This window comes from Podarcis melisellensis, assembly GCF_964234715.1.
Source record: "Podarcis melisellensis genome assembly, chromosome: 5".
Lineage (NCBI taxonomy): Eukaryota > Metazoa > Chordata > Lepidosauria > Squamata > Lacertidae > Podarcis > Podarcis melisellensis.
This window is the reverse complement of record NC_138537.1, coordinates 84,510,952-84,524,536: the sequence shown is the minus strand read 5'-3', so window position 1 is coordinate 84,524,536 and position 13,585 is coordinate 84,510,952. Positions and strand designations below refer to the sequence as shown.

Below are 13,585 nucleotides of genomic sequence, written 5' to 3'. Positions count from 1 at the left end.
GGGGGGAGGCTACCCATAGCAACACATTATTTCTACTTCAAGCTCAGGCTTATCCTCTCTGCCTTCAGCTACAGATTTGAGAGCTGTCCTTTTTCTTGAAGTCTATTTTAGCATATATGAGGCAGAATGCTATTGATAGTACATAGATGGAATACTAACCCTCAAAAAGCAACATATAACAAGAACAAGTTCCCAAAGATTCTGTTCTTACATTCATATGTTGTGGACTTTTCCAGCAGCACATATATTTTGAGACAGAATATTTAGAGAAGTCAATGTAATTACTGGTAAAAGAATTGCATTATGCTCCAAATTAGCTCGATTAAATACTCCAGATGGGAAACAATAAGACAATGTTATATAAATAATATATATGCTAGCAGGAACAGCTTACCAAGCATTGGGAAACTGCTTAAGAAATACTTGTTGAACTGCAGTACCAAATGTTGGGGTGCTGCCTCTCAATTGCAGTGTTTAGGTAATCAAAATAAAGAACATTTTTACAATGTGGCAAAGTTTTGTTCACTGTACGGTATAAGCACAAATGCCTGATACCTTCCAGCAGCTTAAGTTTACATTGGCTGGGGCCAATGGGAGCTTCCACCCAGAACAACTGGAGGATGCCAAGTCAGAGAAGGCTGCTCCAACTTACCAGGGCTACAACATATTGGATGTTTTCCCCATTGAGATAAACTATGCGTAGAAACAAGCAAGGGCGTGTATGACGGACAGGCATCCCATGCTCTGATGCCTGATCTGTGTACTCATGGCAAAGCAAACTTCCACACCTCACTTAATAATGCAGTGCTGTTCATTATTTTCCCCATAGGGAAATTGTATTTAAAAAAGAAAAATGTCACACATGAAGAAACCTTTGGGTTCTATGACTTGGTGATGGATGTGCCAATATTTAGTTCTATAGCCCTTGGTTTCTGCACTCAAATTTGTTGAAGGGTTCCTGTTCAAAGCTCATAGGTCAACTTCAGCTGAATAACATTGCTTAGCTTTGGATGATAAAATGTCAAGTGATTTAGATGTATCTTTTAAAAAAAGATGTTTCTAAGAAACAAATACATGTTTTTTTCCTAAAACCAGGCAGCTTTGTGAATTTTTGCAAAATGATCCATTCTCCTTCCTTGTGTTTGTCAAGTGCATGCAGATATGTCTACTGCTAGCATAGATTAAAGTGAAAGGTTTAAACTGAGGTGTTGTACAGTTTAATTCCTAGTTTAGTTTGTCCTCTGAATGTTGGATCTAATAAGAAGACGCTGGGGTTTGTTCTATATTGCATGGTTGTTACAATTTGCTGGCATTTAGAAAGCACTTCAGCTGAGTGTGGTGGAACCCCCCCTTAACTACCGTATTGTTCCGAATATAAGCCGCACTTCCCCCCCAAATTCAAACCGTGAAAAGTGTGGCTTATATTCGCGACGTTACGCTGCCAGCCAAGAGGCGTGGCTCCCCCCCCCCCCAGGAAAGCTGCCCCCAGCCTGCCCGCCACTCCTAAGCCTCCCCCAAGCTACCGAATTTTAAAGGTGCAGCTTATATTCGGGCCAATAAGGTAACTACTTCTCAATTTTTGGTTAAACTCTGGTACTTAAGATATTTAGGAGGGAAAGCAGAGAAAATGATTTCATTTTACAGAACAAACTTGGTGAAGCAAAATATGTGTCAGGAGGTAGAAATCTTTCAAGAAACAGTTAACTTATTTATATAAATTACATTCAATGGATGGTACAGGCTTCTAAACAAGGAATTCTTCCAATGATGATGTTTCTTTATCTTCCATTTTCCAACATGTATTCTGTGCTCAAAAGTAGAATGTGACTCTATGTCACAAAGAGGTGCCATCTTGTGAGGGTGATTGGGGGGACAGTGTCGTGCATGGCACAATGTCCTGATGTCAGGAGGAGCTGGGGCGGAGCCGAATGTGGTGACCACGCAGCTTCAATGGCCAGCGTCTCCTCCTCTGCCTCCTCCTGTTTCTGCCACCAGCAGGATGCTCCTTCCCCCCTCCTTCCCCCTTGCGGAAGAAGGAGAAGGAGCTGGCCACCAGCGCCACACTCAGATCTGTGCTCTTCCTCCTCTGCTGAGCTGGCGTGACATGCATGCATGCATGCATACATACATACATACATACATACATTGAGCTACCTGCTTAGAGATATTTTACAGCAGTTTTTCACTATATTTGAAGATGGCAATTCAGGTCTGCTTCTCACGTTTTCATTTCTGACTGCTTTCTTAAGACAAATGTCAAGGAGGGTGTTCATTATCCTTGCAGTTTAGGAATATTCAAACTTGACTAGGATTAGGGCAGACATGTACTTCATAAACTTCAAAGGAGTTGGTTGGCCAGATATGTAGGTCAGAAATACATCTGACCAATTACAAGTATAAATGATATTCATGTTTTAAATGTCTTAAGAATGTGCATTCAGTGATGAAAAACAGACACTTGCCAAATAAAATAGTCCTAGTTTATTACATCTGTAAGAAACAGCACAAAGCAATCTTCATGTGATCTTCCTTGCAATATAAAATTATTTGGCTGGATTTGATCACTATACAGGATAACAAATGTGACTTTGCATAAATGAGACCACTAAGCCTACATTAAAAAATACCTCCTCTGTTTTTGTAATCTGAACCTCTCTTCCATTGTAGCTTCCCTTTTAAAAAATTTCATCTGTTTCAGTGTAAAATTTCTAAAACCAAGAAAACCAAAATTGGATAGAGGTGGATCAAATGTGCATTTGTACAAGTAGCAAATGAATTATATGCCCTTCACCAGCAACGTGCACTTACATCAACTGACTGTAGTGCAAGAGTCTAGAATGGGATAAATGTTCCTTAGCTATCCCTGTGTGTGCATGCATCAATAAAAGCAACATATATTTCCATGCTTAGTTAATAGTAATAAAGGTAAACATTTACCTTTTTTTTTAACCTAATAGTAATGTTCGTGCCCTGCTTTTCTGTTTAAATAATAACCAAAAGTGGGTGGTGTGCAAACATGTTGCTGTCAGAGATAGAATAAGATGGTTAGTGGTATATATTTTCTTTGACTAGGGTTTTGTAAAGCAGTTAATAACGTGATAAACTTACTGTCTTCTCTCTCCCCCCCCCCCACACCCCGTCCCCATTTCTCCCTATCCCACAGCTAATGCAGAAGAGGATGTAGCCGTCCTGGAAGATGATGATAAAGACAATCCTGAACCTGTGCTGTGTAAACAAGGATGGCCTAAAGGCGTGAAGCAATGTCCATCCAAATGGAGACAAAACAAAGAGAGAAAACCAGGTTTTAAACTTAATTTGTACACTCCACCTGAGACTCCTATGGAGCCTGACTATCAGGCCTTGGGAGAGGAATTGAAAGAGATAGCTGAAAACAACGCATGCCAGGCATCTGCTGTTACGGAGGAGGTTAAGAACACTGAAACCATTCTTCCACAAGAGGACGAAGTGAGAGATGCGGTATCTGAGTATCTGGAGCTACCCAAGACAGAACAAGCAGAAAACGATTTAGCAGAAGTAGAAGAAAACAACAACATAGTAGAAGAAATGGAAAGTGTGGATAATCAAGATAAAGACCTGCAAGAGGAAACGGAAATGGATAAAGATGAGCCTGAGCATTTAGAAGAGCAGGAGGAGGAGGAGGAGGAAGAGGAGGAGGAGGAACAATCTCGCAATGAGGATCATGATGCTGATGATGAGGATGAGAGTCACATGGGTCCAACGGAAGTGGAAACTCAGGAGGAAGTACCAGCAGAAGCTCTCAAAGATGTACTTGGGAATCAGGAGCCTTTTTTAGAGCCAAGTGAACAGAGTGGTAAATCGAACCAGGAAGACTTAATGGACTGTGGCGTTGACCTTGTAGCCGAATGTGACAGCGAGCACAAAGAACTTCCTGCTATTCCAGAGCCTGTGCCTGAGTCAGGTAATGAAAATACAGAAAATAAAAACCAAACTGACCGTAATGAACTGAATTCTGCATTCAAGGACACAAACGCTGAAACCATGGAGATAGACTCTGAGACAGTGGAGGCAGTGAAGTCTCTAACACAGGAAACAACTGAACAGGAAGATGCATTCCAGGATTGTGTAGAGACTCAAGAGGCATGTCGAAGCCTACAGACTTACGCCAATACTGACCAAAGCCCACAGATGACCACACTGGAGGACTGCCAGCAGTCTGATCACAGCAGCCCTGTCTCATCCGTCCAGTCCCATCCCAGCCAGTCAGTTCGTTCTGTTAATAGTCCAAATGTGCCTCCATTAGAAACCAGTTATGCTCAAATCAGCCCCGATCAAAGTGCGATCTCTGTGCCCTCTTTGCAGAACATGGAAACCAGTCCCATGATGGACGTTCCTTCTGTTTCCGACCATTCGCAACAAGTCGTCGATAGTGGATTTAGCGACCTGGGTAGCATTGAGAGCACAACCGAAAACTATGAAAACCCAAGCAGCTATGACTCTACAATGGGCAACAGCATCTGTGGAAACAACAACTCGCAAAACAGCTGTTCGTACAGCAACCTCACGTCTAGCAACATGACTCAGAGTAGTTGTGCGGTGACCCAACAGATGTCTAACGTGAATGGAAGCTGTAGCATGATGCAGAACGCTAGCATCAACTCTCCCCCTCCTTGCAATGTGAAGTCGCCTCAAGGCTGCGTTGTTGAAAGGCCCCCGAGCAGCAACCAGCAGCTTCCGCAGTGCAGCATGGCTGCTAACTTCAGCCCACCTATGCAGTTAAATGAAATCGCAGAGACTGGCAATGCCAACCTTGGCTTGTATGAAAGAATGGGCCAGAGTGAGTTTGCAGCAGGGCATTACCCACAACCGTCGGCCACCTTCAGCCTTGCCAAATTGCAACAGTTAACCAACACACTTATGGACCATTCGTTGCCTTACAGCCACTCAGCTGCTGTCACTTCCTATGCAAATAGTGCCTCTTTGTCTACTTCTCTCAGTAGCACAGGACTCGTTCAGCTTTCTCAGTCTCCTCATCCAGTTCCAGGGGGAGGCCAGGTCCAGACCACGATGACTCCGCCCCCCAACCTCACTCCGCCTCCCATGAATTTGCCGCCACCCCTCTTGCAGCGCAACATGGCCACATCCAATATTGGCCTGTCCCATGCCCAAAGACTGCAAACGCAGATGCCTGGCAAGGGCCATGTTTCGGTTAGGACTAAGTCGGCCGCTTTGCCGTCGGCTGCAGCGGCAGCAGCTCACCAGCCGCAGATTTATGGGCGAACCTCGCAGACAGTGACCATGCAAGGGCCTGCACGCACCTTAACCATGCAGCGTGGCATGAACATGAGTGTGAACTTGATGCCAGCTCCGGCTTACAATGTCAGTTCCGTAAACATGAACATGAACCCCCTTAACGCTATGAATGGGTTTAGTATGTCCCAACCGATGATGAATGGAGCCTATCATGCAAACCATGGTTATATGAATCAAACAGCCCAGTACCCAATGCAGATGCAAATGGGAATGATGGGAAGCCAGCCATATGCCCAGCAGTCAATGCAGACTAACCCCCACAGCAACATGATGTATACCCCGCCAGCACATCATGGTTACATGAATAGCGGCATGTCTAAACAGTCTCTGAATAGCTCTTACATGCGTAGGTAGGATCTGGGGGGAGCGGGGAGGGGAGACGGTTGGTGTACCAAACTGGCACGCTAGGATTTGACCGGCACAAAAAGATGTCCTTTTGGAGAATACGATTTCAAAACCAGCAATTGGTGTGAATGCAAAAACATTTGTAGGCACCATAAAAAAAAAACTGTATGCAGCGAAAGGCCTTATATAAATGTGTTCTCGTTTTATTTGTTTTGTAATTTTGCTTTGTTTGCTCTTTTTTTTTTTTTTGCGTAACTGAAGTTCTGTGATGATGAAGAACTTCGTCATTGTACTGCAAACACGCGAAACAAGCTGATGGTTCACAGCCATGTTTTATGTGCCTGCTCCCATTTGAAATGTGGATCATAGTTTTGGAGTATATCTGATGTCGTGCTGGCCTGTGAGCTTTCCTCCTGTTCTGTCCTTCCCCTCCCCATCTCGTCCACCATGTAAATGCCTTTTTGCATTGCATTCATGGACTATTTTGTTCCTCAAGGTGACACTTTCGCATGCCGCTAATGTCTTTGTTAGTGACAGTGCGTTTCGTAGTACTGTACAAGTGTTGTGCTTAACAGTAAGCCATTTCTTAATTTGTGATCTCCCCCCCCCCTTGATTAGGTTACCCCAGTTTAAGGGGTTTAAAAAATTATATTTTTGTTAATTATATTTTTTAAATCTTGTTTTAAAAAAGCTGTGAAAGTTATTCCAGTATTGAGTCAAACATTTTAAGTGCAACTCACTGGGAAATTCTCGCGTGTCAGCTGTGCTCTTGCACAAATATGGTTAATTTCTATGGGTCTGGCACAGGAGAGAGTGCCCTGATGGATTGCATCCTTGATTGGTAAATATTTGATGTAAAAGTGAGCCCTGTTTTTGTTCTGGTGGCGGATCCCCTCTGGAGTAGGGGGAAAAGGCAGCTTACTGTTTTGTTTTTTTTAATACAAACCTTATTGATTAAAGCATATCAGTGTTTATCAAGTTTTTGAAACATTTTCATATATGTCCAGATACTTGGCAGGATTAAAAAAAAAGTGAATTTGGTGTAAAGTTGCTATTTTATGGAAATGCCTCTAACTTTACATTTTCATTCCATCTGTAGATTTTTCTATCTTTATAAAATATTGGAGTTATTTTTTAAGAAAAGTAAATAGAGCAGTAGCGTGTGAATAGAACAAATGAAGCTTCAAGAGCGCATGTATAAAAAAAAAAAACACCAGAAGGTATTTGTGTCTGTTTATATGGCTTCCTTTTTTTGTAGCCTTTGTACCTGTACAGAGTGACTGTAAGGGCCAAAAAGTGGCTTGATTCATGTATAAAACTAGACCCAGTGACACTATTTATGTTACCTTTTTAGCCAGTCACTTAAATAAAGCAAAGACAAGCTGTACATTTTAACATAAAATAAATTATGATGAGCCATTTTTAGCCTCTTGTGCTCTTATCTGACGTGCAGAGAGACTGATGAGCCACATTGTCAATTCTTCTTGGTTGCAGGGTGCGGCTCACAAGACAGGGGAATCCTTCAAGCATCCTTGTTTTTGGGAGCCTTCTGTTGCTTTGTCGGTATATCTCTCAATGCCTAATGTGGCCCACTGCAAGGAAAGTTGAGAGTTTTAAAATCTGAATTGACCAAAATATTTTATTAAACATCATAGATTGCAGTAGAAAGCTTGAGTGATTGTCAACAGTTGTGCTGATCATGTGTTAGTGGAGGGGAAGGAGAAGTGGAGGATTCAGTCTCCCCCTCCTCTTCTCCCCCCCCAAAAAAACCTCCCACATATAATTGGTTCAATTGTAAATTCTACTCCTGGATCAGTTGGGAAATGTGCATGCATCTTTCCATTTATGCATTCCCTCATTCGGCTAGAAATACTCATCTGCTTTTGCAGGCATATTGCCTTACAAGAGAAAGAGTGATTTAAAAAATAATGCACCTTTCTTAAGTGTATCTGACAATGTCCGGTAAGGAGTCTGGAACACGGTACCCTAGCAGGCCGAAGTCTGATCTGCAGATCCATGGGGAACCAGCCTCACATGTCAAAATCCCAGTGCATCCGTCATCATAGATTGCTCCATAACAGCTATGAACTTTTCCCAGATGGTTTACATGGATGGTTACTTAGTCCACCGGATTGACTGCAATCCCAACAGGTTAAGGTTATGTGTGCCCTTCTAATGGTGAAGTGTATTGTTCCTCTGTGGACCTGACAGTATCTCTGCTGATAATGGAACCCAGGCCTGCCCTCCTCTGCTTCTTCTCTGCTTCTCAACCCTGGTGTTGGTACCTCCACACTGCTTTCAACCATGCCCTGTCCACTTCGTTTGTAGCCAATGCTATGACAGAATGCAAGCTAGCTGTGCTGGTCCCAGGGGGTTACCGTGCGGTGTGGTCCGAGTCCACTCCGAGGGCGAGGGTGTGGTATGGAGGCTATCAGTCAAGGCTGAAGTGGGGTCCAAGGCAAGGAGTCAGGTGAGGTCAGGAACTCTGGCAGAAGAGCAGGACAGGATGCCGGCAGGAACAGGTTACCAACAATGTTGCTCCCGCAACCTGGGACTGGGCTGGCTGGCTTTTGTCTGCCCTGAGGCATAGGGCAGCATCCCCCCTTCGAGAACTCTGCATCTCAGGAGAGGATGGAGGGTTACTGGTCCCAGAGGCAACCTCACCTTCCCCTGACGGGTCTGAGAGTAGAGCACCTGCAGGCAATGGGTCCTCAATCACCTCCAGAGCCAGAGCAGATTCAGCTGGTGTCTGCTCCTGAGGATCTGGCACAGGTGAGGGCCCTTCAGGTTCAAGCCCCGGCCCCAGCTCAGCCAGTCCTGGAGGTGGGGACTCCTGTGCAGGCTGGGATTCCTCAGGTTCAGCCTCTGAATCCAATTCCCAGGCCATCACACTAGCCTTGAGTGGTGTTGTGTCTCCTGATTGTTAAAAATTGAATCGATGCTTACAAAGATTTTAAACATGACTTGAAAAGCCCAACAGAACTGGCAGCCGTGTCAAGTAAGTGAAATGGTTTTGTCTTCCTTTCCTTTGTGGCTCAGCAGTTTCGTGGGACCTGTGTCTAGTTGTGGTAACTGCAGGATACACAGAGCAAGTAGGCCACAGCTGGTTTATGCAGCTTCCAGAGAATTGTCTCAAGATAGCAGCGCCTTTGTTCTCCCCGTCTCCCTTGTTCCAACCATTTGCTAAACCTGAGAGTTTTGGAAGAGGGGCGGGGCGGGGAGGGCAACTGAACATTAATGTAACCAGTGGGGGAAGGGGCAAACCCTAGGAACTGAGAATTAAATGCAGCCAGAAGACTAATTAGGGATTTGAGAATAAAAGAATGGGAAAATCAATGGGAGTATACAAATAAAAATCACCAGGGAAGGAAGTTCTGGGCTGGACTGATGGTGGCAACAGGAAGAAGTTGTAGGTACATAGCTCACGGCAATACACATTTTGATAGGCAGCTCTTAAGTTAGGGAACTTTAACCACTGTTGATTTTTTCCAAATTCCAAATGAGTGCTGTGGCTGAGGGAAGGGGAATAGTTGGGTTGGCACTTATGTTGGGTTTAACAATTTTGCTGTTGGGGGGGGGAATGTAATTAATTGGAAATGCTACTTCAAATTCTTGCAGAGATGTATTTGTAATAAAATATCAGAAAGATTTCTTTTTTATAGCACTTGCTCTGACACTTTGCAACTTGGTTTTGACTTTAAAAAGAAGAGAAAAGCCTACAGGCAATGGAATGGATTATTGATATGCTTAAATGTTTATTGCAAAATGTAATAAAGCTGATTTTGGTGGGTGTCGCTTGTTGTAAAGTTAGGGATTCCCCCTTCTCCCAATCTTGTGTTGAAGCCGTACACAAACACTCTTTGCTTTCAGAATGGCCCTACGTAGAGTGTGTTTTTGCATGCCTGCAGTCTCCGAATGCAAATATAAAATGGAGTACCGTATTTTCCTTTTGAAGCAGCTGTGACTGATGGGACTGCTAGATGTGGGGAAAATATGTACTATTGCTTAGCAGTACACATCAAGCAAATTTATGCAGCAGCAAGAAAACATGCATATCTATTTTGAGTGTTGGATCCTGATATTCTGTGTTGAAGTGCTACAAGTCCCAGACAAAGCGTCAATGTGGTCTGCCATTGTCTTGCGCAGCAAGCAGAGCCCAAGAAACATATTCCTAATAAATCAAAATTAGGCTGGTTTTTTTAAAAAACAAACAAACACTGCAATTTTGGATTCTCTTGTGTTTCTACAATAGATGTGTGTTATTTGAAGCTCTGGGTACACTTTGGTGGCAAACTCTTGCATGAGTTCTATAAATGAATGGGAGCCGAGCAGGAATATAGTTTACAGTGTTGAATAGAAATCATTCTTTGCAGCTGAAAGAAAAATGCCTTTTTCTCTTAAGGTGTGTGGGGGGGGGGGACTTAAAATACCAGATACTTTGTCTTGAACCCTATTATGAATGGAAAATTCCTCTACCGTTTAGGAGACATTTTTCTAGCTCTCTGCTAAACTGTGGTCAGTATTTATTTGTTCAAAGGGTCTTAGCAATTATCTCATCTTTCAACCAAGATTTCTTTGGTAAAGGTTTGCGGTTCTGAACACAGGAATCAAAGATCAGCTTGAGTGTTGCAGCCTGACTTTGGGTTCAGGAAATTCCACTGCAGAAACGCCCCCTGGCCATTTCACACTCCTGTGGTATCACATCATACAGAGGCAACCCAATGTTTAAGTCTACCTGCAACATGGCCAGTCATAGCTCCTCTATCAGGGTACCTGTAAGATAATATTTCCAAGCGCATGCTTTTGGTGCATTTACACTTCACAGCTGTAAAAATATACTTTAATGTATGAAAGGATCCTTTGGTTATCGCCTCATAGTTGATGAATGCCTTGCAAGATTCTGCTGAATCATTACTTGAAGTCAGCCTCTTTTGCAAAGTTACATCAGCCGTCAGAGGCAAAATGAGCAGGTGAAAGTTTTTGTTGCAGGAAAATTGCTAGAGAAAACCGAGGCATAAAGTTCAAAGAGCTCTTGTTAATAGGGAAAATAGGTGGGGGAGAAATGTATGTGTAATTAATGCTGAAATGTAAAGACCTTGCCTGTATTAACAATGCTTGGCAAAAGTTTTAGATTCTCGTTTCATCATTCTTGGACCCTGGTCACTAAGAGATGCATTTCAATAAGGGGGATCTAGAAACTTGGATTATTATTATTATTATTATCCCATTTTATTGGCTCTACCCCATGACCTAGACGTGAGCCTCCCTAGTACCTTGTGTTGTTCACATTGCTAGAAGCATCAGACCGTTATATGGCACAGATTGGTCCTTAATCATTGGCTGGACTTAACTTACACTAAAGTGCAATTGTTCTTTCCCAGAATGAAAGGTCACTGGGAAGCATGGAACATCATGGATGGAGGTGCTGGCTGTGTTCATCACAGCTTTTAGTATTTCAGCTCTCATGCTGATAAGAGTTATAGAGCTTTCCCTGCCAAGGTCCCTCATTTCTCTACCTTTGCTGGGGTGGGGGGGGAGAGACCTCCTTCACAGAGCACTTAGTACTTGAAACAAATCGCCCTGCCTGCTAACAGGTGAATAACACTTTAGCACTGTAGTTCTTTTTTGATTAACTGATATATAAGAACCAAAAGACCTGTAAATGACATAAACAGCTGTTAAAGAGAGCCTTAATTGCTTGGTGTGCAGGGAGAGTTATACACACATTGGAAGAAACAGAGACTAGGTTCACATATACCATACTTTTTGCTACGTAACTTGTTTTTTTGGTGGTTTTTTTTAAGTGTGGCTCCTAGAGGACCTCTCTGTGACCAGCTCGGCTGCCTTCCCCATCCTTCAGGATTATGAAATTCACTGTTAGGACCTAACAATGCTTCAAACATCAGCAGCAATTACTGATCTCTCTGTCTCTCTGATAGTACCAGTCAAAAGTGATGCATGGTATCAGTAGCCATGTTCCTACCCTTTGAGCATTGTCAGGCCAGAATACATGGTGCATATAAATCATATTTTAAAGGAAGTTACACTAAATTAGAATGGTAGGAGGATCAGTGACTAAGTGAAGGTCATAGTAGACAGAAGGCAATACCTTTTGTATGGAGAGAGGGCCGTGGTGTAACGTGGAGAACTCTTCATGAAGATGTGGAATAAAAGTGAAGGAGACTTGAGTTTTACCGTAGATCTTGCAAACCCTTCAGAGGATGTTAAGCTTGGTTTTATAAGAAGCTGTTTTCTGGGAGATGTTCTGGATTTAATTTGAAGCTACCAGCCTTGCAGATGCTGGACAGCTGGTTAGAGAAGACCTCTGGAGTAGTGGTTGCTCAGATAGGTTTGTTTAAATCTGAGCTGGTCAACATGGTATTCTCTGGATATTGTTTGACTGCAACTCTCATCATCCCTGACCAGTGGTCATGTTGGCTGGGGCTGATTGATTAACATCTACCATCATCTGGAGGACACTACATTAGGTGCCCCAATCCAGATATGTTGTAGCTTCGTTGAAGGCTGAAGCCAGGAGAAGTGGTTGGAATTGTAAACTATGCTTGGGCATATATTGTGTTCCATTGTGGAATGTGTGCTTCAGGACTGGAAGATAAAAGGTTCTGTTAGTGTTACCAGCAGCCATGTGCAGGGTTGAAGTCACTCCAACAGTTGTGGATGTGAGTCCAACACACATATTTAGGCTGCCTAAAGGTAAAGGTAAAGGTACCCCTGCCCGTACGGGCCAGTCTTGCCAGACTCTGGGGTTGTGCGCCCATCTCACTCAAGAGGCCAGGGGCCAGCGCTGTCCGAAGACACTTCCGGGTCACGTGGCCAGCGTTACATCGCTGCTCTGGCGAGCCAGAGCTGCACACGGAAACGCCGTTTACCTTCCCGCTAGAAAGTGGCCCCTATTTATCTACTTGCACTTAGGGGTGCTTTCGAACTGCTAGGTTGGCAGGCGCTGGGACCGAACAACGGGAGCGCACCCCGCCGCGGGGATTCGAACCGCCGACCTTTCGATCGGCAAGCCCTAGGCCCTGAGGCTTTAACCCACAGCGCCACCCGCGTCCCTAGATTTAGGCTGCCTAGGTTTCTACAACTATGCACCTATCAAAACTGGTACTGGGAAGGAAACACAATGGATGTACAACTTTTGCAATGGGCTCTAAACTTGTCCTCCAAAGAGGGCATTGTGGAGACATCATTATTGTGCTCCTAGTACCTGAAATGAGAGTTTGCACCTTCCTGTATCCCTGTTGGGGTGGAGGACCAGTTAGGGTAAAGATGTGTGTGGACAGCTGCTGTCAAATTTGTGCTGGGCTTTATCCAGTGACTTCGGTCCCTCTGCTAATGACCTTATTGGCCCCTGCAACGTAGCTTTACCCTGACCAGGATAGGCATAGTCTCTGAACATTTCATTCCCATTGTCTTTCCATACAGATGATGGCAGACAACACAGCCCACTATGTTCCTGGCTTGATGATAAGATGAATGCTAAGCGATTTGCCAATAGGCTTTTAAGAGTCGCTGCCTTTTCCCACAATGGAAAAGGTGGTCGCTGACCATTTACACATGCTCATTGGAGTTTATGCAAATAAGAAAATAGACTCTTATACTGTTTTTGAGGGTGAGATTTGAAAGAAGTCCATCCAGGAGACAGATGACCCAACAAGGTCTATCTACCAACCCTAACAATATTGTGTGTGTGTGTGAAATACAGAGATGCCCTTTTCTGACCATACGCTAGAGCAATTGCAGGCCTCCTGACCCACAAAGTTAAAACAAGTGACAGTCAGTTTCCAGCAGTGACTCTTTGTAAATCCCGTTGGGTCCTTTCTTCTTATGCACTGTTGATTGACTCTTTGGGTGACTGGGTTATCAGGTTTCTTCCCAAGCCCCCTCTGTAAAAGAAAGCTCTGAAAAACAGCATGAAGGAAGCCTTCTC

At 43.7% G+C, this 13,585-nt stretch overlaps 1 protein-coding gene and 2 long non-coding RNA genes across 10 annotated transcripts in view; 2 read left to right on the top strand and 1 right to left on the bottom strand.

Moving 5' to 3' along the window:
* Window positions 1-7,056, top strand: part of KAT6B (lysine acetyltransferase 6B) — an 86,888-nt gene extending 79,832 nt beyond the window's left edge. For all 8 annotated transcript variants that reach the window (XM_081913440.1, XM_081913438.1, XM_081913433.1 and 5 more), the window contains one exon: window positions 3,164-7,056. In XM_081913440.1, coding sequence (XP_081769566.1) covers window positions 3,164-5,646 — 2,483 coding nt within the window. In that variant the 3' untranslated portion in view covers window positions 5,647-7,056. The remainder of the gene's footprint in view (window positions 1-3,163) is intronic.
* LOC309371310 lies at window positions 6,837-12,341 on the bottom strand. Its single transcript, XR_014169037.1, has 2 exons — window positions 11,747-12,341; window positions 6,837-7,229 (listed from the first exon to the last, which is right to left on the bottom strand). It is a non-coding gene; the product is annotated as an uncharacterized lncRNA (long non-coding RNA).
* Window positions 8,232-8,993, top strand: LOC309371302. The gene is made up of 2 exons (XR_014169029.1): window positions 8,232-8,788; window positions 8,907-8,993. It is a non-coding gene; the product is annotated as an uncharacterized lncRNA (long non-coding RNA).
* Window positions 12,342-13,585: the final 1,244 nt, after the last annotated feature.